We start from the raw sequence: 25,630 nt of genomic DNA, 5'->3' as shown, positions 1-25,630 counted from the left end.
GCCAGGACATGACCATGAACTCAAAAAATCTTTTAGCTGGAGAAATGGATGTTTCTCCAGAAGAGTCTGCCAACAACCTTACACTGCTCGGGGTAGCAGACAAGAAGGCTTTGTGTGCCTCTATTACTCTAATGAGAGTGGATAAAATGCAACCCAGTTTCCTAAGAACTATTACTGTATTTTATATTTAAGGCCCACACAACAGTTTCAGTGGTTGGCATTTCATTGCCTAAGTTGTTTTTCAAATATTAAATTGCTTTCCCTTAAAGAGTTTTAGTGTAAATAGTGAAGCTGATACAGACCAAGAAGAATCACATACAAATGCTGCTTTGAAGAAAATGTGTAAGGTTGAACAATATTGCACTCGTTTTCTTTGGGATTATAAATGGTGTACATCTGTGCCAAGATGTATCTGACTGTTGTACTGCATTACACAATAGAACTGCCTGTTTTGTTCCCTGTAATAGGTTTTCTTTTATGTTGTGGCTAAGAACTGCAAATTCAAGTGAAGACAGGGATGTTGTATAATCAGTCATGCCTCAGAAGCTAGGCATTGCTGTGTGGCACAGTGTGCTGCTGAAAAAGAGGGAGCAAGGCCTGGAGCTGTGCAGCTTTGCCCCTGAAGGAGCGTGCCTGGAGTCCCTGCTGTGTAAAGCTCAGCTGGGGCAGTGCTCAGTGTGCTCGTGGCACAGCTGGCAGCTCCTTGAGAGGTTTGAATGGAGGAGTGCCAGATATGAGAGCCCAAAGCATTTCTGAGTATACATTCAATTAGAGCTTTAGACAAACAGGAAGCTTCACTTAAAAAGGCTTGAGAGCCTCAGGCATGCTTGGTATGAGCTCTGAGATGACCTCCTAGACCTGTCTTGATCCAAAGCTGCGTGACAGGAGTGTATTTGCCAGCCCTAGGGGTGTCCCCTGAGAAACTCATCTGCCATGCACTGTGTGCACGAGAACTGGGATCCTTTATAAATGTTTCAGGAGTCACTCGCATTTGGAAACCTAGCCCCAAATAAAACTGCCTAGGACACTTCATTTGTGTTCTTTGGATTGGATGTCTGCCTTTACTTGAGTTCTGTATAGGATTGTGCTTAGATACATTTGTGTTTCTCAAGTCTTTGGGTTTGTGTGTAATCAAAGTTTTATAGGGTGCTGCTCAGTGCTACCAGCTGAACCTGAGCTACAGATTTTGGTACTTTGTCCTAAGAGTTCTGAACAATCAGACATCATGCACTGCACAAGCTTATTTTAAACAACTGGGTCAACACCTTTCCCTCTACAAATTATCTCCAAACATCTGATGAATGTCTAACAGCTGCATCTTCACCTGACAGTTCTGGGGAAAGAACAGCTCTGCTGTTATGTAGGATTTTAATTTATTCACACCTACTGAAGGTGGTGTAAAGGTCTTGCAGAGCCAGTAGAAATGAGCATGTGTCAGATGGGGGATCAAAAAATAATTCAGTTTAACATACCTCCTTCTCTCTGCAGGTTATGGGTAGCCATCCTCTTGTCTCAGAATTAGAGCTTTAATGAAGTTTTGAAGGTTTCTAGCATACTTTGCAATTCACGATACAGTAACTAGATCAAAATTACAATTTAAGAATTAATGATCATCTGAGTATTTCATGTAACTGATGTGAAAACTGAGTCAAGATTTCCTTCTCTGGTCAGTTTTTGAGATTATGCCATTGCCATTAGCCCCTGCAACACTTTACTACTTAGTTGTTTGCTTCTAATACAGTAAGGTAGAATTCATTATTTGTGGAAACAAGTTTTCTGCTTTTTCCACTTGGAGTACTTGCTGATATCTAACTTAGTGTCGTAGTCATACCTTCTTCTGAGCTTGGAAAGTAGGATAGCTTGTTACCTAGCAATATCCATAGGAACTGCCTCAAAGCCCAGGCTCATGTACATCTCACTCATGCCATTTACTACTACTTAGTTAAGCTAGAGCACACTCTTCTTCATGATTTGTTTATAATTATTTTTCTACGTTCTGTGCTTAGTCCTTACTGTTGCCCTCTTAAGGACTGTTGTTTCAATTTGTGGACTGTGTTCTGGTGTTGTTCTTTTAAAGGTCCACTTCCTTTCCTTTTTATTGCAGTTGTGGGTTTATTTTGTTGTTTAGTTGAGGTTTTTCTTTCCCCTTCTATTCAATTCTTTCAGTATGTGGCTGGGAGTGTGTGATACCAGAGGGTATCTCTATCTCAATGTGGCAGATTTTGTTCACAGGTACACAGTTATTACAGCAATGTGGCATGGGCAGGTGTTCTTCAGTGCTTCAGTCAGAATATGAAAGGCAAAGATAGTCTTTTCTGAGTGCATTAAACCTGCACAGCTCAGAACTGAGACAGAGCTTTAGAGGCAAATGTTGATGAAATGCTGAGGCAAGAGCCCTGGTTCTTAGTCTTTTGGGGGATGGATTATAAATGATGTCATTGGGCACTATTTCCAGGTAGTGCAATGTAACCAATGAGAAGATCCAGTTAGAATAGCAAAATAGGACATATTTTTAAGCTTTTTTGGCAGTTCCTTCTTGCACCATTTAAGAAGGTAATTGATTAAGAGTGACTATATTTATGTCTTGAAATTTGTGAGATTTTAGTGCTTCATCTAAATCCAGGTGTTAAATCTGCCTGTGTCTTTTATGCAGCCACACTGTTGCTGTTGAATCAGCATCCTCACTTTTAGGATGTCTGTAGGCCAAGTCCTGATTTACTCAGATTTGCTCCTGCTGGTTCTGGATAAGTCTGTTCAGTGCAGGCTTTCTCCTTAGGTAAATGACTGTAAAGGCCATATAATAAACTCTGCATTAATTATGGCTCACTCACCTGGCATTTGGGCAGCAGTGATCATTCCTCCCAGAATGTACCTGTGACTGTGAGCTGCTGGGCTGCCATCTGGAGCTGGATTTGTGCTTGCACTGAGCAATATGCTAGTGCTGACACCACTCACATCACTGCTGCTGCAAGGGTGGGTCCTGGCTCTTTATTCATCTCAAATTCAGCTGAGCTGAGGGGGTTATGGGGAGATGTGTGTGTATGCAAGTGCATGTAGGCCAGCACTGAATGATGCATTGGCTGCTTTAATTCGCATTCACCACTTTCTCTGTTGGCCCTCTTTGTTCCCAAAAGGCTTGTGGGATTTTCTGGAGATTTTTGGTTTGGGACTTTTCTAAGTAACATTAGCCTCATGCAAATGGGACTTAAAACTTAACACTGAAGAAGGTGATCTGGTAAAAATAAATCTGGTTCCTTACCTTTTTGAATCAATAAACGTGTAGCCTGAATGCAAATTTCTTTGAGACACAAACATTTTTATGTTCTTTTAAAATGTAAAAGGCTAACCTTGGATCTATGCATCTGTATACTTAACTATTTTGAATAATGAAAGTTTGTCCAATGTACTTAAAATGTCAAATTTATCTAAGGCAGTTGGTAAATTGAAAGAAATGTATAAATAACTTTGAGAACAACTGTGTTTTTTACAAATACATCATTTAATCAGCTGGCTTATTGTTATAAATGACCCAGACTACAAGTGTCAATGTGTTATACAAGTTTTATTGAGAACAAAAAAAAACCAGTAAAGCAAAAGGAACAGTGCTGGGAGTGTGGCAAAATGCCAGAGGCTAGTGCACAAAATGGCAGCTTCACCTTCTATCCCCCTGATATTGCATCAGTTTTATGCATATTTATTTTTGGTTTTATGTAGTCTCACTCCATGTCACTCTTTCTGGCACAGACGTGGTTTTGTCACTGTGGTTATCAGGGTCCTCACTGGATGAAGTTCTACTCCTTTCAGGTCGTGTCTCAGAAATTTGGCTAGCAACAGTCTGTCCAATGCAAACTCATAACCCACATTGCAACACACAAAACCATACTGTCCTCGTGAAAACCAATTTCACAACAAGGCTACTGTAACAACATTAACCACTTGATAACATAAATTATTATCTTAATATTAACAACATTATAATATCAATTCAGATAATACTTTGTGAAATCCAATTCCCCACTAACTTGTTTACCACACCTATAAAACTGTTAGATTTTATACAACATGAATATTAACAAAGCATGTTTTTATTTCATCTTACATTTCCATTGCATTTGGCACGTTAAGGTTTAGGAAGTCCAACTATTCAGATAGTTTGCTGCTTTAAGAAACTTAGGATGTATTTTTGGAATTTAAATCTCTTCCTTTCTGTCTCTCCATGAAGATATATGAGTCAGTTTTGTGCATGAGCAACAGATATGCTTTTAAAATTCAGTTCAAGTGTGAAGGAAAACTTGGTGTGACTAAGCAAAGTGACGTAGTGATGTGATAAGTTTGCTTGCAGTTAACTGCCAGTCTACTGGCTGTAAATTCATAGTACTTTTAATTTAGAATATTGTTAAAAAATTATAGGTTTCTTAAGTGAGGTGGGTGTCTCCTCATGCCCTCCCTTGGCCTGGAGGGAAGTGCAGCTGCTGAGTTACAGATGGGTGATTTTGGTGGCTTGGTGCTGCTGTTTTGAGGAGACACAGAGAAAGCACTGCCTGCCTTTCTCTCCCTGGGAGCAGTAATTCGAGGGTTTAATTTCCCTGGCCAGCAATTTTCATAAAAGTTGACAAAGGCAATAACTTTTCTGCAGGTTTTATTGAAATTGGGAAGTCGTTTGGAACCATACTGTGGGAGAAGGGAGGGAGTGTTACTGAAGTAGACTGAGAAGAGCTCTGTTTGCTGAGGTGGGGAAAAAAACAACTCTGCTTTTGCTTTAGCATAGGAGACTTGAGGGTGCATTATGCAGCACTATCCATCAGCCCTACTTCCCAGTTACCTTTGATGTAAATCAGGCAAACAGATTTACATATATAACTGAAATAAAAATGGAATACAGTCATCAGTAAAGCAGATAACCTGCCTGATGAGTTGTCTTTTATCATGGTTGCTAGCTAACAAAAGACCTGTGGATGGAGAGGGCTTAATAATGTCTTAAGACAAATATTTTGTAGCTAATAATACATAGAATATATTATAATATACAGAACATATGCAGCTACCTCATCTGGGTCTATAAAAGGCATTCTGTTTTAGGGTGATGATGTGTGCTGTAGCAAACAATGATTTTTATAGTAGCTTTCACATGTATAATTATGTCTGGAAAATAATATCTAGAAAAAGCTTCCAAAAATATCTGGACATGAACAGCAGGTGAAATGCAGATTAAAGTAGTAAAATATATATTAAAATCCTAAATGGATTTTAATGCTGTATTAGAAATTAAAATCTAAAGGGACTCTGAACTGCCTGAATGTTACATCTGATTTTAAAGGGTAGGTTTATAGCTGGCTCCAATTTCGAAGGTGAAGTTTTAATAAGTAAATCAACTTCCTTATTCATAGCTGAAATATTTGGAAAACTGTGTTTGCTGGTTTGTTAACAGTTCCCATTCAGAATAATGAAAGTGCCTAATCAGGCAGTTTGCTCACCTAAGGTGAGCTAAATATTTAATAAGGGTAGCTTGCATATGTGTGGTATAGTACTGCACAACAAAACCACAGATTCAATATGTCTCTTATATTCCTTCCCCTGGCAGGGCTCAGCAAGACTCTTAATGTCCTTTTATTTTCTTCTCTGGAAAGCTGCCTGCACGTGGCTTGTAATGCCAAACAGTCTGAATTGTAATCCTTTCAAATATGAATGTGGGTATTAGATAATTTTAAAGAATGAGTACCACAACAGTAATCCATATGCAGGGAACATTTTATAGATGGAAATTTGCAGTGCACAGAAAATATTTTCAACTATTATTTCATTACTCCTTTCTATGGAGCTGAGAGAAATAGAATATAAAAGGTAATAAATACTCAACATCCTCCAGGTTAAGATCCAGAATAGATTAAAGTTAAACACTAGGATAGTGTTACGAATATTAGTATACTAATATTTGTGAAAGTTTTCAGTTATGAATAAAAATCATACCTTTAAGGAAATAATGTAACTTCTCCTGATGCCTCTCCTAAGTGGAATGGAAGTGATTGATTAACCTGACATTTAATCTTTGGCATGCTTCAGGGAGTTTCTGCCATATGTTCAGTAAAGTGGTATTTCTTTAGTGAAGTCATATTTAAACTACGGTAAAATGCACAGAATGTATTGATACTTAATAAATGTGGCATAACTAAAGTGTTCACAGCTTATGGTGTTTTTTCCCCCTCCTCCCCTCTCTTTTTCTTTTTTCTCCTTTAAACAAAAGACTGACTTTGGCTCAAATAGGCTTGGCCAGTTTTTTCTCCCATCACATTCCCCAGAAGGAAGCTAAATTAATTCTGTCCATAAGAAGATTAAAAGCTGATGGGGTGGGCAGATGTTTTATTTTCTCGGGGGTGAAGGAAGTCGTATGAGCTTCTTTGGCAAGGCTGAAGATAATGGTGGTGGGAGGGAATGTTTTGCTTCTAGTTAAATTGCAGAAAGGCATTTATACCTTTCTGTAATACATTTCATGTGCTCTTTGACATTTTCTTGATGGAAAAATAAAGATGTATTCCGGGTTTATGTATTAGTAGTTCATTTACTCCAAAACTGATTTGTAGTTAATCTGTTAGGCTTCAGGATAAATTTAGGTGTTGCTGTGAATTTTATTTGCTTTTTACTTCTTTGTTTTTCACTTTTAAATGTTTAAAACTCAGAATTTTCCTACATTATTTATATCTTGGTTCATTTTACTTAGTTTAGTTGGTTTTCAATTCTTTTGCTTAATATTCTAGTGTTTTTCTTTTCTGTTGATAAAGCCCTGGCTACAGTAGTATGGGTTACTCCTTATGGACAAACTCCTGTAGGAGAAACTCATGGTGGCTTTCTAGCTGAATGCACAGAATTCTCTTCCTGGAATGAACTGATTCTTAACCCCTGAAGTCTCTTCTCTCTGTGGTAGCCTCCAGCCTGGTGCTGACCTGGGAGCTATTAAATAATTTAAAATGACAAGTTAGTTCCTCTATCATCTTTGAATCCTCCTGGATTCCAGGCTCGTTAAGGGATTTTGTGACAAATTAATAGGTTTCTGGAGGTTCCTTTGTGCTCACACAAAATAAAATTAAAAAAAAAAAAAAAAAAAAAAAAAAAAAAAAAAAAAAAAAGCTGTGTGAAGCTTTGGGGTGAAAAAAGCCCTCCCTGTGTCTGAAGCATGACCGTGGTTTTTCCTGGTATCCTTGGTGTCTCTGTCAGTCAGTGCCCTTCAGGGACTCAAGGATCTTGTGGAACTTCCTCCCAGATTTCTGTTGTAGCTCCTGAGCTCCCCAGAGCAGGATTTGTTTTAATGGGTTAAAATCTTAATTCATATTTCATTTGTAATGAAACACATCAGGAGTTTCCAGGGTGGAGCTGTTGCCACCTGAGCATGGCTGGGAGTCATTAGGAAGTTGAGAGTCTTCAATAATGGTCTGTGTTTTCCTGTTAAAGCAACTACTTCATAGTTCTGCCATGCACAAATAACCTTTTCTCCTTAATACAATGGATGATGCAATCTAAAATGGCAATATACAAGTATTCCTTAAGGCTATATCTAGATCAAGGCACTCAAGCAAATTAAAGCAAATTACCAAAGTGTTCAACATCAACATTCATAAGTTATAATGCATTAAATTGCCATTGGCTGGTGATGTCTTTAGGAATAAAATTAATTTAGTGAGCTGTATGTAGTTTAATTTCCTTGCTTTACAGTGAGTGAAGGCCAATTTACTTCTGCATTGGAAAACTCACATGGGAATTCAGTGCATTTAAATTAATATATTTTGACTTCTCACCTTTCCTTGAATCTTGATAAACCTTCAGATCTTTCTTTGCCCATTAAGTTTGGGAGCAGCTTCCCCAGACTGGCACACATGATTGCTGCTCCCCTGCTTGCTGGGGTCCCATTTCTTAGTGCTCTGTGTAGCTTACATGGAATTACAGATTTGATCTGCACCAGGGCCACAAATAAAATTCAGCTGCTGCTCTTCACTGCAGGCACTAATGGCTGGATTATACAGAGCCATGATAGTATTTATTAACTGACCTGCAGAGCCTGCATGTTTTCCACAATGCACAGTTCAGGATCCTCTAGATCTCATGGACATCCAGCAGTAAATTCGTACCTTTTAAGTTTTTCATAATGCACTTGTTCTGTGTGTTAAAAATTGTAAAGGTATTTTTAACTTTTGGTTTTATTTTGGTTGGCAAGCACAAGGGTAATTTGTTTTGTTTTCAGTTTTATGTTTGGGGTGTTTAAGTTGAGAAAGGAATAGGAAATGAAATTGCTGTGGATGCTTAATAGACTGTTTATTTTTGGGCATAGTCAGTGCTTTCACACTTTAATTCAATTGTCATTACACAAGGAAAAACACTCATTTCCAGTACTTAAACTGATGAATTGAAGCTACCACTTAAAATTTGTCCACTTATTTACTTACATAAGCTCTTTAGGGCAGAATATTTTCTCTTTTAAGTGCTTGTCCTGCCTGTGTATTTCCCCTGAAGTATGAGTCTGTGGGGTTTGCATCTTTTATCTCCCTGTTTAATAGAAAGAGATGTACTGTGCAATACTTAATCAAGTGTCACAACTTACAAAGTTTGTAATTACTGTCCATTATTCTAAAGGATTTCTACGGGGTTTTAAAAATATTTTTCATTTAATGCAGTTAGCAGCAGCAGAATAAATGTTCTGATAATTTCTGCTCCCATTCTGCATGTGTGGAGGATGGTACAGTCCTAGATTACAACATCCCTATAGCTGAATCTGTGTAGGTGAATTTCTGTCTTCTGCCCTTACATTTATCAGTAAATGGGGAAACTTGGGTAATATTTCTGTGACTTGTTGGCTAAATTTTGCCAGCTGCTTAGGGAGGGAGTATTGGTAGTAACAGGTCCTAATCAACTTTTATTTATACTTGTTTTTTTTTTTTTGAAACAAGTAATTTTGATTTGGTCTACTGTCATCTGATTCCACTGTTAAGTAAAGAGTTGGTCTGCAATATATGATCAAGTCTCTAAAGGACTAAATCTTATTATTAAGCTTTGAAAATGTTCTATAGAAAATTCAGAAACTGTAGTGTGGTATTTATTAGGAAGAGACAGGTTTGTGTCATCTCTGGGAGTCATTGGTTTTTAGGGAGTTAGTGTTCACTTGTTTAGAAGGACTAGTTAGAAATTTCTGCGAGTGAATGTTTAATATGTTTTTGAGGTGTTTGGGTGAGGAGGGAGATTGTTAAGGGGTTTGTTTAGAAAACGCTTCATTTTGCATATTGCATCTTGCAAAGACTCACTTCTAGTGGGTTACAGCATATCTCTGATAACTTGAGAAAACCTCTAGCTGTGAAGAGGTAGTTGTAAAAGAGAAATAGGACAACAAGAAAAGAAAACTTTATTGACAGTTCAATTTTTTTTTTTTAATTTCCTAAAATCCAGGGGCAAACACATTCTTATCTGTATTGGCCACTGAAACAAATGAAATGCCAAATGTTTAATTGGCTGTGGTGGGAGGTAGCTTTTTTTTTTTTTTTCCCTATGGCAACATATCTCATTGTCATCATTTTTCACTTCAAGTAACTGACAAAGCCAGTGTGAAATATGTTCAGCAAATATGTAAAGTTATTTTTGCCCAAGTCTTAAAGTGTCACAAAAAACCCAGGAAATTGTCCAGCACCTTGGGTTACACAACTGAACCTGATGAAGAGTGTGAAGGTCCATGTGAACCCAGTGAGGTTCAGCAAGGCCCTTCAGCAAGTGCAAAGGTGCTGCAGCTGGGTTAGGGCAGTCACAGGCTGGGAGAAGGACTGCATGGAAGGACTTGGGGCTTCTGGTGGATGAACAGCTGGACATGAGCCAAGAGTGTGCACTCACAGCCCAGAAGGTGAACTGAATCCTGGCTGTGTCAAAAGCAGGGTGGCCAGAGGTCAGGGGAGGGGATTGCTCCCTTGTGAGACCCCACCTGCAGTGCTGCATCCAGCTCTGGAGTGCCCTGCACAGGACAGACACGATGGGCCTGTTAGAGCAGGTCCAGAGGAGGCCGTGAAGGTGCTTGTGGGGCTGGAGCTCCTCTACTCCAAGGACGGGCTGAGAGCTGGCGCTGTTCAGCCTGCAGAGGAGAAGGCTCTGGGGACACCCCATTGCAGCCTCCTCAATGAGGGTTTGCAGAAAAGAGGGAGAATGGCTTTTAGCAAGGGCACACAGTGATAGGACAAGGGAGAACAGTTTAAATAAACAGGAGATTTAGATTTAAATTCAATGTCAGGAAGAAATTCTTTCCTGTGAGGGTGGTGGGGCACTGGAACAAGGTGCCCAGACAAGCTGTGGAAGAAGTGTCCCTCCTTTCAGAGTGTGAGCCCTGCCCAACTGCAATTTGTTACACTGAAACTGGATTATAGCTGTGTGTGCTGAAATGGCTGTGCTCGGAACTGGAGCAGAGGAACTTTGCTGTGTCCTAGCCAGGATATGCCAGCTTGGAATGCTTGCTGCAATTCCATAGTTGTGAGAAAAAAAGAAACAACACTTAATGCTCCTGAGCATCTGTTTTGTCATGAACATCCTATGATTTATCTGTTCTGTGAGTAAATCAGGGTCTGATGAATTCGAGGACTATGTTAGTGCTTCAGGTGCTAATACTTGTAAGTCCAGGAGAATATTGTGATAAGAAATGGGGGGAAAAACCCACTCCATTCCATGTAAAATATTCTACAATGAAAAAAAAATTAATACAGGATTCATAGGTAGTTTTTTCCTTACAGAATTGGAAGAAGTAGAACATTAATACTTGACTAGTTGTCGTAAGGAGTCCTACAGGCAAAACCAAAGTAGTGTTTCATAAAACTCTCAATTTATGGAATGTGTGCACAAAATGCTATTTAACAGAAGTGTGCTCATGGGAGTAAATTTTTTTTAATGAATAGGAGGATGGGAAGAAATGTCATTGTGTAGTTTATTCTAGTTTTTCCATTCCACTCTGCCAGCATGAAATTTGGACAATAAATCATTCAAACTGCTTAACTTCTACTAGTAGAAAATATGGAAATGGTGGAAGGGAAAAAAAAATTAAAGTGTTTCAGGGATCCAAGCAGTGCACTTCTTAATGACTAGGACAGCATTATATTTCATTCAGGCTTAGTGCCTCCGAATTATTGTCACAGGGCTGTCATTCCTTTATTAACATTAATGAAAGCTGGATATCTGAAGTTGTTTGCAGCATCCATTTCTCAACTGAATTTTGGTTAGAAAAAAAAAATCATACCTTTGATGGATGTAGCAAACAGATCTGCCTGCTTTTTTAAAGGGGGATAATTCACAGCTGGATTGTAGGAAGTGACTACGGCTTTTAACTCTGAATAAATTTTAATTTTTGTAAAGTAAAAGAATTGTGATTATCTATCATTCTTGCCCTGTTTTTTACCATTTTGAGAATTCAGGGAAAAGATTAGGTTTTTCAATTAAAGTGGATAATTTCCAAAATAGTTAAATCATAAAAAAATTGATCAAATAATAAAAGAAAACTGCTGCATCGGGTTTTAAAAATAATTTCAGATTTGGAAGATAGAATTTTGTCATGCTATAAATAGAGGTATTATGGAAAATACTGTTGAAGATACATCTATATGTAAATAAGGTGATTTCTGGGGGTTTGCTGGATTTTGGTTGGTTTTTGCTTTTTCCCTTTGGTATACCTCACTGTGGGTACAGCATAAGCTTTGCAATTTGCTTTTTGAGCAATAGAGGTGTTGTTCCCTCAGGTATGTGTGAATTATTTACCTTTATTTTAGAGTCTTGAGTAACATTAAGAGCACCTCTGAATTGTCTCATTTCTTTACGTTTTTTGGGACATAAAAATGTTATCCTTTTCTGCACTAAAAAACAGTCCAAAAAATACAATATTTTAGATTAGTTAAAGATGATACCATGGGAAATTGGTTCTCTTCATTCAGAAGGCTGGATAATTGAGTTGAATTTTTATGGCAGCAAAAATCGATGTCTAGGTGGACTTTGGAAGAATGCCTATAATAGGACTGGCATTTGCATTAAGTAGCAGCACTAAATTTTTTGACTGAGTCACAGATGGTACTTTCTACTGTTTCTTTTTTTGTTTTGTCATCTTGTATCAACCTGTATATTAAGGCAAGACAGGTTTAAAATGTGACGTAAATTGATGCTTCTTTTGAAAGTGATGACAGTGACACAAATCCTGAATGAAACCTGCAAGATTGTAGGTTATTCTTATTCTCAAAATAGTTCTTTGACCTCATTTATTGTTTAAATGCAGGGTATGTTAAATATTTAGGAAAGGCAGTGAGGAAGGTTTTAGTTTTCTTCAGAGCCTTGTCTGGTATTTTATTAACAAAGGATTTCTTGTGGCAGTTGGTTTTTCTCATTATAAACTTTGAGCCTGACTGAGATGTGGGAACACTTGGCCTTTCCAGAAGAAAAGATGTGGTGGTGTTGTGGTTTTTCAAGAGTGTGGAGGGATTTGTTGATTTTAGGATGGCATGGATGTTTTAAATTTTTAATTTAATATAAAACGTTAAAAAATGTTAACAGCAAAAGAACTGGGAATACTTTACCTTCTGAGGACTTTTTTTGTGTTGAAAAGATTTCTCTCTTAGATCTTTGCAAGCATGACTTTTTCTTCTGAAATGTGAATTTGTGTCATCTTGGGAAATTTTTAAAGATTTCACACTGTTTTCAGTATCTTAATCTTTTTTAGTTGAATATATTGCAAGATATTATCAAAGCTGGTATCCTTAAAATGTTAGGATGACAAACATGTTTCACACACTTCACTTTTTAATGAGGTAAAGAAAAAGAGACTTCTCCATTATGCCCACACTGAGCATCTGGGGGATCAGAGTGAGTGGTTCACAGAATATTCCTATTAAACAGTTGAAATGCCACTTATTATTAGCTAAAGCTAAATGGGCTAATAGGAGGTGGAGGCGTTGCTGTGATGCCCTTGTCCTCAGAGCTCACTGTGTATTCCTCAGTGCACTTTGGCCTCCACTGAGGTAGAACAACTTGCAGTGTTTTGTTATTTTAAGAAGTGTGTAGTGGTTACAAACTGATAAAGATTGTATAAAAACAGCAGTTTCTTCCTTCTTCTCTTTTCTTGAGCAAATGACATTTTGAAGGTCAACCCAATTTCTGAAGGGTGGAGTGAATTGTTGCTTTTTCCTCCAGCCTTCCCAGGCTAATGAAAGCCCTTTGAGAAAATTCCCATCAAAGATTTTAGCAGTCTTGACTTCTCCACCCTGGACACTTCACAACTTAAGCAGTCTCATGGAAACCTTTGAGAGTACATAAAGCTTTAAGCAATGAGTACTCCCTGAGCTGGAGGGACTTTTTTTTTTTTTTTTTTTCTATTTTTTGAGTGGTAATTCAAGGTTACTGTCTTGGTCGAACATTTTGACCAAAAGCACAGTCTTGAGAAAAGTGAAGGGAACAATTTGTACCCTGTGGTTATAGAGCAGTTAGCTCATGAACCAAAATGCATCATTACTATCATTCAGTTAGTGTTATCAGGAAAACTGTCAGATTTAAATGCTTAAGAGAACTCTTGTAACTGTTGCCATGGTAATATCAGAAAAGCAACGTGGTAATGCTCATCCATATCCCATATTCAGTCAAATTCCTTTGCAGTCTTTTAATTGTGAAAGGAAGGTACCATATTGTACCAGGCTCTGTTTCTTTTGAGCTGGAACAAATGAAGGCTGAATTTAACTCTTTGTGTGAAGACGAAATACCAATCCCAGGCCCAAGTGATCCAATTTGCTTTGGTCTTGGTTTGCTTGTGTACTATGTGTAAAGTACTCTCTGTGGAGTTACTGATTTGCCGTTCATGCCATCGTATCGTGACTTGGAATTTGTTTCAGACTTTAGAAAAACATATGCACTGCAGTCAAAAACTATAAATTCTTTTAGAAGAATGGATTTACCTCATATGTAAATCTTCTCTAAATCTTCTCTAAGTGCAGAAGTGTGAACACTTATGACTAGAATTCCAGATCCTGCTTTCTCATTTGGCCTCACTTTTGTAACGCTTTTCCCTGCCCCTGAGCCTGCCCTGTGTTTCCAACCTGTGTGGTGTTGATCAGCTGTGCATTTTTAATTTCACTCTTCTGTTTTCTGACAATCAAGCTGCTTTCTCACTGACTTGCTGCAAGAAGTTGTTTTCCAGAGCCCTCCCCCAACCTCCTGTCCTGGAAAGCCTTTGCCTTCACTCTTGGTACAAAGCAGAGCCCATCCTGTCCTTGCTGACCTACATTTGCACAGTGCAGCATTTCAGAGCTGGCTGTGCAGCCTCCCTGCCTCCCTCCTTCCCTGGGGCTGCCCATGGGGTGCCTGGGGAAGGGATGTGCTGGGTGGGCTGGGAATGGGATCTGTAGGAATAACAGCCAGTACATGTGCTCAGCAAGGGGGGTGATACTGTGCCCCGAGTCACATCCTGCTTTGGAAGGACAATCTGAAATGAAAAGGACAATAATGCTTTTCATTGAGAGGTGCAGTTCTTACAGTGTAACTGAGTGATTGTCCAATATTTGCTTATTCGTGCTATTTGACAGCAAAAGAGCATTTAAAATTGGGAAAATATGGCAACAAGAAGTAATGTTTTTGCAAATCAGTTGCAAGCCTGTTCTTCTCAAAAGCACAAATGGAAGAAGTAGCAGCTTCTCTATTAGCATCTTCCCTCTCCCTTTCATTTCCTCCTAGGAAGTTTCCATGCATTGCAATGAGCATTTGTTCAAGGGAAAAGGTTTTCTTGCCCTGTGGGATTATGTAGGTATTTTAGATTGATGTGTGATTAGGGACTCTGTTAACTTATCAGGAAAATAAGTGGGAAGAGGGAGGCAGTCTAAAGTAATGGCCTTTAGGTGCTTCCCTCCCCTCCAATGCCTGATTTAGCCTGGGCTTGGAGACAGTAAATGCATGTCTTAACATGCTGATATATTCTGAAAATATTTTGCAAATGAGGACTGACACGTTTAATATTACTGCACTGCAAAGAAAAGCAGATTCTAAATTGCTGTTCTAGTAAGGTTAACCTGAAAAGCAGTCTGTCTCATCTCTTCTAGATCACTGCCATCCCATAATTTAAGTTTATAAATTTAAGTGAAGATCTTAGTGGGCACTGAATTTTCTCTCAGAACAACCACTGATGCTTGGAAGTACCTTGACATGTAATTTTTAAAATTTAGAACGATTGCAAACTTTACCCATGAAAGATCTCTCAGTGACTGGGGATGGGATCAGTTCTACTACACCAGAAGCTGTAGTTGTGCATTTTGCATTCTTAATTCTATTGGTGTGGGATGTGCAAATATCTCATACCACTGATTTAATTGGAGATGTGAAAGGAACAGTTCTGTTGTTCAATAACAACTTTTTTTTTGGTGGGATTTCATTTTGGTCCCTTAGTATCAATGTATAAATCTTTATTAAGTTGAAAGTTAAATAAATATGAGGAGATGACAGAATTCCAATTTCTGCTTTTTGTTACCAGGCCAGCTTTTTCTAAGATTTTTCTTTGCCATAATAATGGTTCTGATGATGTCACAATTTTTTCTCCCATCATAACTTTTGAGCCCTTATGAATTTTTGTATTTGTTTTCAACCTGAAGCAGCCATACAGAGAAGTAAAAACATTTAAAGCAAGTATTATACAAACTGTTGTGCTTCTGTATTCAATGAATAGTTATATCCTGTTTTTTACTGCATTGCAGACATGTTAAGAGTTTTTAGCTACAAGTTTGAAAGCTATTGGTAATGAAAAAAAATTTTTTTCTTGTTGTATGGGGAAAGGAAGTGAGAGAACTTGTCCAAGCTTTTCATGATATAATTAATTATTGCACTATTTTTAACATGAACTGTTTTTATATTCTAGTAGAGTGAGCAAATAGCTTAAACACAAGCTAGAAAACAGTAAAACATTCAGAGAAAAGAATGTAGAGCGTTCATTCTATAATTGCATATTTCATCATACAAAATGATTCCCTTTTGTTTCTGAAAGCTTTGCAACAAACTGTGTAAGAAAACAGTACTTGGATGGAAATGTTTTTAGTAGCCTTTGACCATCTTGATAAGGATTCAAGTACGTTTATAGAGTAGTTTCAACTTACACCCAAACATTAATACAAATTTTAAAAAATCATGTTGGACCCTTAAAAGGGCATTAAGAATGGCTTTTTATTTAGCTTTCTGGTGCTCCTCACTAGTCCTGGAAGTAGCAGGAGGTTTGGTATGCTGAACTCATGGGCATTGTGCTGTGGTTCTGCCAAGCCCGGGCAGATCAACATCGTATAAGAGCTCCAAAGCCCAGCACCCAAGAGGTGGTTTGGCTGCCAAACTTGATGGTTCCAGTGCCAAACTATTTAAGGTTTAGTATTAACCTCTTGGACTACACCCAAGAGCCAGGAAGAACATTTAGGACTAGCCAGAGTTGGTAAAATCAAGTACATCACAGTGGAGCTGGAAAGTGCCAAGGGCTGGGAGCAGCGCTGAAGTCCTCTCCGGGAGCCTGGATTGTGTCCTTGGCCAGCACTGCTTGGGGAGGGGCCACTTATGGCACTGGACATCTTCCACAGTTCAGTCCCCTGCAGCAGTAGCTGGCTTCCCACACTTGCACTGGGGGTCTAGAGCTAGCACTGTGGTGTAGAGCCTGCCTACAGTGACCTTCAGCCAGGTGCCTTCAGCCAGATGTCAGCTGTGGCCTGTGTCAGCTGGGAGCGAGCAGCACGTGGAGTGGGGAGAACTGCACTGGGTGCTGGAAGCACACTCCCAAAACATCTGCCCAGGGCAGCTCTCTCACATGAATGCCAATAGGCATCATGTAACTGAGTGTATGAACTTTCAATTTAGTCACAGAAATCCCTGCAGAAGAGAGTTATTACTTTTACAGGTATTTGCTTTCCCCAAAACCAGACATTTATATGATTTGAGGTGTGTTGGAAATGCAGAAATGTACAATTAGCACACCCCAAATACAGCAGAGGAAAAAATTAGTGGAAGATCACCAAAAAAATGGTGTTGAGCAAATTCCCATCTCCACCTTCCAGAGGACCTGCTGGAATTGCTTCAGAGGTGCATCCAGTGCCTTGCAGTCTGTTCACATGTGAGAGTTCCTGCAGACAGACAGCTCAAGAGCTGCTGAGAATGGTCAGTAATATGATTTGTCTTCTCATTACAAAGGAGAAAACCCTGCTGTGATCTCTGTTCTGTGCATGAAAACCAGCCTTTAAGGTCTAGGGAACACTAGAAAAACCTAGTAATGCTAAAGTTAGAACTTCCCTTCTTCCTGAGAAGCTTTCCCAGAAAAAGTGAAATCTTAAGACCATAAATATAATCAATTTTATTAAATAATAAAAGTACATCAAACATTTGTATTTTCTCCAATTAATAAGTCCCAATCAAACAGAAAACTATTTGCAGTTTGATCATTTGCTGATGATCAGAGGAGGGTATTGCTTACCCTGGCACTGTGACAAGCAGTAATAACCTGAATCTGATACAACTCTGCTGTAACAGTTGGAAAATAAGCTTTAAAAGTTCTGTTTGTTAGAAAACTGCAAACCTGTAAATAGATTTAACCCACTTCTCACAAGTTATTTTCAGTGGTACATGTTGTGATTTCAAACTGCTTAGATTTTGTTCCTGCCCATATTGCTGGCTGGAACTCTCAATCTTACTGTGACCTAGTTTTCCCCACCTATAAACTCAGGTGTGGGGCTTCATTTTCTCCAGCAGATGTGTTTTCACTTGGCTGACCCTTGCTTTTTGTCAGAAAGGAAAGAGCAAAACAATACGTTTGATTAACTTTCTCCCACTTTGCAAAAAATGAAATTTTGTCAAGAACGGTGCAAGACTGGAACTTCTGTTTTGCATTTCTCATCAGCCTTTGAGTTACCATGAAGTTATGTAGGGAAATTAATAGCAGATCCAATGAATTGCATGAAGGTTCCAAGTAGAATGAATGTTACTTGGCACCAGATCTTAGGAGCCTGCCCTGTGACTTGTAGAGAATGAAGTAACCTTCAGTCAGCTCTCTGTGGACTGAAAGTTGCATCCAGAACACCACTTCTGAACACTTCAGAACACACATTTCTGAAGGCAATGTACAAAGCAACTTTGCAACTTTGATTTCATTTATCTCTCCTTCCAAACCAAATAAGCAAACTTCTGAAAACTGGACCTACTTCAAGAGAGTACATTCTTAGTGCTTTAGAATTTATTGGTAGTGTCTTACTAAATTGTGACATTGCTAAATGTGTGGTACATTAAAGTAGTGTATAATAATTGTCATGTGGCATTTGAAGGTAAAACTGATCTGCCCTTTGTGCATTTCCTTAGTTTTTAATTTTTCATTTTATAACAGTTCTGGATAATAAGATATTACATGGATGAGAACTAGAGCTATGAATGCGCTCCTTAAAATAAAAATTTTAGTGTGGAAAATATGCTCAATTATATTTTACTGGCACATGAATCAGCAATTGTACCACCAAAGTGTGCATGCTTATTACTGCATGTTAACACAGAAATCCTTATATACCGTCTTGTCTTTTTTTTTTTTTTTTTTCTTAATCTCAAATTCGCTGGGAAAACCTTTTGGTTTTAATTTCATCATATTCAAGAGCTATACTTCTTTTTTTTTTTAACTTAAAAAAATAATTTCCCGCCTGCGCCGTGTGCTGGGCTCAGAGCGGGCGGTGCTGGGGCTGCTCTGGGTCCCTGTCCATGCGTTCCGTGCTGTTTATTTACACGAGCCGCGGGGCCGGGCGGCGGCGCCGGCCCTCAGTGCAGTCTGCGGTGGCGGTACCTGCCGGCCTTGTCTTTGGCCGCGTTGGCGCAGGCGTTGTGCTTGTTCTGCTGTAAGTGGTTCCAGTATTTGATCAGTTCGCTAGGTTGGAACTGATGGGAGGTAATTAGGTGGCTGTATTTACAGCTGGAGTAAGAAACTCGCCAGTGATTGAAGACAAACTCGTTGGGTGGGGGCATGGGGTCAATCCGCAGCTTGGCGAGACAGATCCCCACGTACACGTCCTCTAAATGTAAACGTCTGATGCTTAAGGAGACCTTAAAGATTTTTTCTGCTAAATCTCCAGAAAAAACATAACCAGTTCCAGAGCAGAATACAGGGTAACGTTCACTTGGATACAAATCAGGTGGCATATACCACTTGCTATCTTTGTTCCTATTAGGTGCATAACCTCTCATTAAATAACCTGTAAAATACTTGTGCCTCGGAGGAAGTTCTGGTTTCAGAAGCTTGTGTATTAAATATTCAGTATTGACAAACATATCACTATCAGTTTTCATAACATATGGAACATGTGGACAGTAGGTTGCAACCCAGTTCATTCCCATCAGAGTTTTTATAGTTAAATTATAGTAGGTATCTAAGTATTCTTGTTGAATGATGTCGTGGTACTGTCTGCTCTCCTCAAGGATGGTTCTCTGGAGGTATCCATCTACCTTGGTGCTTAAGCCCAACAAAAAAATCCGCACAATTTGGATGCCGGGTGTCAGGCTCTCGTTGCCCCAGGTCTGTCGAATTGCTTGTCTGGCCTCCGCCTGGCCTGGCTCGGCAGCTATGAGCAGTATTAGAAAAGGGGTCTTTTCCTGGCACTTGTCAGGCTCGTTGATGACGTATTTGAAATGATAGGAAGTTGGATGCCCAGTGCCTTTCTCGTTGTAAATACTTCCATTGGCACTGAGGGTGTTTTCCAAGCCGGTTACTCCCTGTGGGGACAGATCCGTGTTGTTAGGGTTGGTGACTGTCTGAGGCCTGAGTGTCTGAGGCACAGCATCTCTCCACATGTTCCTTAGAGAGCTGTGGTTGGTCTCACTTCTTGTAGATCTAAATCCTCTTATGGTGTACGACATGGGGTTTTCTCTGAATCCAGCCTTGCCTGGCAGCCAGTCGTGATGGTTAAAGAACAGAAACATGGCAAAAAGAAACACCAGAGAGACCAGGCCAATGAGATGGGTGCGAAACAGAGACCTTTTGGCATTCCAGGTCATCTTTGCCAAGCAGCAATGTCGTCTTCTCCACTGAAGCATGTTGTAAGGATCCAGTGATGGGATATGAGACAATGCTCAAGGAAAAGGCTTTTCCAGTTGGTTTAGAATCCACTGCTATTCTTTGGTATTCATTTTCCTTTGCGTTGAGCAATTGTCTGCAAATGGCTCACTCTGCAAAGAATTAAAAAAAATCAGAAATATTTCATTTTACACACTCATAATATAAACAGTTACAAATAGAAACTAGATATAAACATAAAATTGAGTTAAATTTACATTTTCAAAGAGCAGCCCATGTCAATGGAAATAAGATTTGACTTAGGCTAAAAGCCAACCTTGTTTTATGATTTACCTTGATTTGTTAGCTTTTAAAAATGCTTTTTTGCCTGGTAAAAGTTTCAACAATCATCCTGGATACCAAAGATAAAGAGGAAAAAAAAAAAATGGATCACGTTAGCAGGAAAAAGTGTGAAGTAGATGTAAACAGCTTCATATCCATGGCTGTGAAATCCTTGTAGAGTGTTTGAGAAGGACTGAATGAGAAAGCCTTGCTGGCAGATGGAAGGTTTAATGGCATTAATTAAAATTGATTTGACATGCAGAGGCTAGGATGGCTCACGGTTTTAAAGCCCTTTTTGCAAACGGCCGTGCCTGGTGGTGGGACAGACGGCGCGGGGTTGGCGATGGCAGAGCTGTGTTAGTCACAGGACACTGCCTGGCGCGCCTCCGCTGGCCCCCACTGTGCAAGGAAGGTCAGGGAGAAGATGCACCTGTCAAAATTAATTTTCAGGGTCCAGTAACCTCACTGCACAGCCCTCGGATGCTAGTGCAGGATAACATTCCTGGTCACTTCTCAGGCACCTTTCACCTTCTTCTCTGCATTGGAGGGAAACATTGAATGGAACACTGGGCTGTGGTGCCAGGCTCAGAGGCAGCTGAACTAAAATTAAGCTCTTGATTTTTAGTAGACAGAGATCTTGGGTTGTGATCATGTTAATTGGAAATAAAACTGCTCAGGACTAAGTTTCTGGCCAGCTATCTGATGATCATGATACTGGGTTGGGATTTTTTCCCTCTGTAAAAGTATATGTAACTACTGCACATAGCAGTTGGAAATTTCAAGTATTCTGACCAGCAGCTGTAGCTGTAGGAAAAAGTGCCAAAGTAGTCTGTGCTTCATTTTCTCTTAAATTTTTGTTCATATTCAGCAGCAGAGTCAATATGGCAGCTTCATGATGCTGCATATTAAAAGCTGATCACATCATCTTGTAAATGAACTTCCACTGTACAATAGCAATTCGTTTGTGATTTTCAATTTGCTCTAATTTATTCCTGGGCCCTAGGGTCTTGTATAGGAAAAAAGGATGACAGTTGAACAAGAGTCCATAGAAAACGCTGTTTCTAATAGAAATATGATTTATTAATTGCTTCGCTATCTTCTTCAACCAATATTTGGATTAATTTGTGCATTTAAAAACGAAGTGATATGTTACGTGGGAAATTACAGGCTTTAATGTTGTAAGGGAGTAACTCAAGACGAGAAGTCAATCGAATAATAGGGTATTAAGTTGTATGTGTGTGATGCAACATTGAGTCTGCCCTGTTCACGACAGGGAATATTTGTGTTTCGGCAGGGCGGGGAGAGGGGTATTCCTGATGTTTATTTTACTTAGTGCCGGTGTCTTTACCATCACCCTCCGGAGCGAGCGGGAGCTGCCTCACGGCCCGCCGCCGCCCCGTGACCCCCGCCAGGGGGCGACGCTGCGCGGCGAGCGTGACGCGAGAAGGGCGCGCGCGCCGCGATCCTGCGGGAACAGCCGAGCCCAGCCCGGGAACAGCCGAGCCCGGCCCGGGAACAGCCGAGCCCGGCCCGGGAACAGCCGAGCCCGGCCCGGGAACACCCGAGCGGCCCAGGGCGCTCCGGCTGCTTCCGAGCGTTTGGTTCGAAAGCTGCTGAAAGCATCTCTGATTTTTTTATTTAGCTATTCGGGGCTGATGCCACTTCCCGGAGACTCAGCTGTCTCTGTAAAAATCATAAACCCTTGTGTCTAAACTAGTTCAGGAATTAACCTGACACTTCATGCTTGTGCTGCTTTAACTCGACTGTTGTCCTTATATAAAAGAAAATAAGCCCCAAATGTGCGAGAGTCGTGTTTGTGTGACCATTTGCACCTGCTTTTTCCTGCTGGAAAAACAGAAGCTTCCCCTCAGAAGTCGTAATTTTTAGTTTGTCTGCAGCGTGCAGTGAGTTGTAAAGGAACGCTCGGCTATTCGGGAGTATCTCTGTATAAGCAAACAGAAATGTCGCTTCAAAGGATAGCCCAGATCTCAGGGCAGTTAATTGTTTGATTGGAGGGCAGCAGTGGGAATGTTTGATTAATTATTGTTCCATCGCATGCATTCACGGTTTAGGAAGAAAATCCCAGCCAGAATTTCACGAATGTGGAGTAGCAGCTACAACTCAGATTAATTTTGTCACACTGAATTGACCCACTTGTAAAACTACAGTCATTAGATGGAAATACTTCAGCAAAAAGTGCACTGCACTACTAATCTTTGTTTAATCTTTAACTGAGGTAGTGTTTTGATGAGCACCTACTTTGATAAGGCAACAGGCAAAAGTGAGAATCTTAAGTTACATAAATATTTGTGTGAACTGACAAGGGTTTGCAGGTGCTGTGGTTCCCTGATGCACTGATGTCCCAGCAAAGGCAGTTGCAATGGCCGAAGCCTTTCTTTATTAGGCTGCATGCTTACATAATGCATATGAAAATAAGTTTTACAGTGAGAGACAGAACTAGAATCAGAAGATATTTTAAGAGAGTCATATTTCTTTGGTGTTTTTTTTACGTATTTGCTTGATTTTTCAAGGTAGGAGTGCCTTAGAAAATCTGCCTTTAAAAAGGCATTTTATGAATAGGGGAAGCACCCCCATCTATATTTCAGCTTTAAGAGCTATTGACTGAAAAAACCCAAATAACGTGGGCTCATTTTCTTTGCAGTTGTGTATAAAACATTTCAAAATATACAGTGGGTTATTAAGCATTGAAAATACAGCAACAATTGTACCTTTGAAAAAAAACCCTACATGCTAGGGTGCATTGTTTAAAAATAATGTAAAAAACTGTCAATAGATATTAAACCCACCATCTAATTGTATAATAAAAATATTATTTTCTCTCAGTTATTTAGGGTTAGAGCATTAATTTTTTTGCCCAAATACTTAAAATTCCATTTCACAGAATGGTTATGAGCAGGTACCAACTATTGACAGTAGATAAGAAGACCTAAGTACAGCTGAGGGTCTCTAGAACACTCACCTTGTCCTCGGGGAGTGTTTTGTTGCATGTAACTGCATTCTGGAGATATTATTTGATAATGCTGCTTCATTTTTGGCACCTGGCAGTGCAGTCACTGATGCATTATCAAATGCCAAATACATAAACTGTGAATGCCTCTTGAATTTTTATTTGTGGTCTGTGCTCTGCTGGTGTTTTGGTTCCTGGTACTTGCAGTTCTGCTCTATAATTACAGCTTTGAAAATTGAAGCATTCGACTTCCTATTCACACGTCTTGGATTTTCATATTTTGATTAGCTGTGTGGGCAAACTCTTAAATTAGAGGGAAGAGTTCAAAAGGCAGCCTGAGTCTCTATTCTGATGAACAGCAGTTGCATATTGGGCCTCATTTAATGTGCCTGACTTCCCTTACGAACTCCATTAATCTTCTGCACAAAACAGTATTTGGGATAAGGTTTGATGTGCAGGTTTTTAAATGCCTGATACCAATGTCTTACATTAGCCAGGTGTGCTTCTCCTGGAGTGTTGCCTGAAGGTACATTTTTTTTGTTGTTGTTTTAAAAGTTCTCTTGAGTGACTTTATATTTTAAATGTCTTAAAGCTGATTTGAAACCGGTGTCTGATGTGTGCTGCATCCCTTGGTTTGTGAACTCCTTCCAGCTGCAGTTGTTTTCTTTCACGTTGGCATTGCCTTGGGCAAAGAAAGCACGTTCATATTGACATTTAATGATTTATTATTGCTTATTGGTAGATTCTGCAGATAAGCACTTTTTTATGTGGTGTATTGAATTGCTATAGATTTAGGTCTTAAAATTTGTATTGCAAATATTCACCTTTTCTTTTGTCACTAGTGATGAAGTATTTAAATTTCAACAAAAAATAGGAATGAATGGCAATTAGATGGAATATCATTTTACAATCCAAGTTAAACAGTCAGTGTTTTCATATTAAACAGAAATTGCAGTGATGGCAGGAGATAAGTTACGTGCTTGCCATTTAGAGTGTGTAGTGTTTGAAGGTTTCCTTTTGGGATGTCAGCCTGACGTTACTTGTAAATCGTGATGTCTGTTTGCACTGCCGATGGTTTAAATCATGCCCAGTCTTTTGCAGGCTCCCAATTTATGCTTGGCTGCTAGTGCCCTTGTGACATTTTGCTTGTGTTTGGGGGGCAGAAATGCAAGTGTAAAAAGGGCTGAGGGGGCTTTTAAGATAATGTCTTTTGACTGTGTGGTCTGTTCTGATGGTTCAGTGCTCTTGGTATGTCACATTATGGCCATTTTACCATGCTTTAAGATTACTTCAGATAAGGATTAATTCTGACCTAGTTTGAGAGGATTTCTAACTGGTTTTTCTGTATTGGAGGGGTTTGAGTTTTTAATTTCTCAGTTAAAAGCAATCATTACAGGAACTCCATTATCCCTTTAATCCTCCTCTCCAGCCACACCAGCCTTGGCAGACTGTGAGCACTGCGTTTAGTCAGTGTAAGGGAGTGACATTGTGCTGGGGGAGAGCAAAACCTGCTAGAATTCTTTCTCCCTGCTCTGAGACACTGTTATCTCAGGGCTCTGCAAATTAGGAGCGATCATTATCTGTAATGGTTGAAAAGGTAACAGACAAGCGAATGAATATCACACACAAGGGTTTAACATACCTTCCTTGGTCAGGCCATTTATGGTGCAGGATTATACCCACAGAAAATAGTTTGGGCACGCCATCACTTCAGCAAAAAAAGATGCTCTCGACCATGCGCACATCCCCCAGCAGCAGCCCTGCTTCCTGCGACCGCCGTGCCCGGGATCCGCTCTGTCCATCTGCCTGCCCGTTGCCGTGTTACCTTCCTCGCTGGGAAGTGGCGTCCTTGTCTCGGGGCTTTTTGTTCATGCTGCAGACAAAAGGACGGGAGTTGTGGCTGCTGCGGGGCGCGGGGCGGGCTGCGCTCCCAGCCGCTGCTCTGGGGCTCTCACATCTGGTGGCTCGCAGCTCGGACAATACAGGGCTGTGTTCTGCTCTCCTCAGGATCCATATTTCTGCTGGAAATGTTAGCAGGGAGTGCTAGCGCGTAGTGCCTCAGTTGTCTTCAGTAACAGGATCTCCCTCTGCTCCTTCCTTCATTGTTGCTAGGCAGTAATAGAAAAGGTTTGGAGTTGTTTTAACCCAGAATTGTGGTGTATAAAATCCATCCCGTAGCTCTTCAGCTGCTGCACAGGCAGGCAGCAGTTTAAATGTGGGCTTTGACAGATGCTGTCTTCTGACAGAGCAGAATTTAACGTCACTGCTTGGCTGAATCCCACGTGATTGTTTGCATTCATTTTGAC

At 39.8% G+C, this 25,630-nt stretch overlaps 2 protein-coding genes across 3 annotated transcripts in view; one reads left to right on the top strand and one right to left on the bottom strand.

Annotated features, from left to right (window-relative positions):
• CDC73 (cell division cycle 73) overlaps positions 1–25,630 on the top strand; it is a 102,249-nt gene that overhangs the window by 36,122 nt on the left and 40,497 nt on the right. The window lies entirely within an intron of this gene.
• LOC128792032 (beta-1,3-galactosyltransferase 2) lies at positions 17,325–25,533 on the bottom strand. Of its 2 annotated transcripts, XM_053950097.1 has the most exons (3): positions 25,280–25,533; positions 24,967–25,197; positions 17,325–20,187 (listed from the first exon to the last, which is right to left on the bottom strand). In XM_053950097.1, exon 3 carries the CDS (start codon positions 20,053–20,055, stop codon positions 18,787–18,789), a length of 1,269 nt encoding a protein of 422 aa, XP_053806072.1. In that variant the 5' UTR covers positions 20,056–20,187; positions 24,967–25,197; positions 25,280–25,533; the 3' UTR covers positions 17,325–18,786. The 2 variants fall into 2 exon arrangements, with proteins under 2 accessions (XP_053806072.1, XP_053806071.1); XM_053950096.1 differs by having other exon boundaries at positions 24,967–25,533.

Source organism: Vidua chalybeata, chromosome 9 (genome assembly GCF_026979565.1).
Source record: "Vidua chalybeata isolate OUT-0048 chromosome 9, bVidCha1 merged haplotype, whole genome shotgun sequence".
NCBI classification, from domain to species: Eukaryota; Metazoa; Chordata; class Aves; order Passeriformes; family Viduidae; genus Vidua; species Vidua chalybeata.
Note: the sequence above shows the minus strand (reverse complement) of the source record. Positions and strands in the feature narration are given on the sequence as shown.

Excerpts from the sequence above, each read along its gene's own strand:
- LOC128792032 (XM_053950096.1), bottom strand. The coding sequence starts at position 20,055 with ATGCTTCAGTGGAGAAGACGACATTGCTGCTTGGCAAAGATGACCTGG.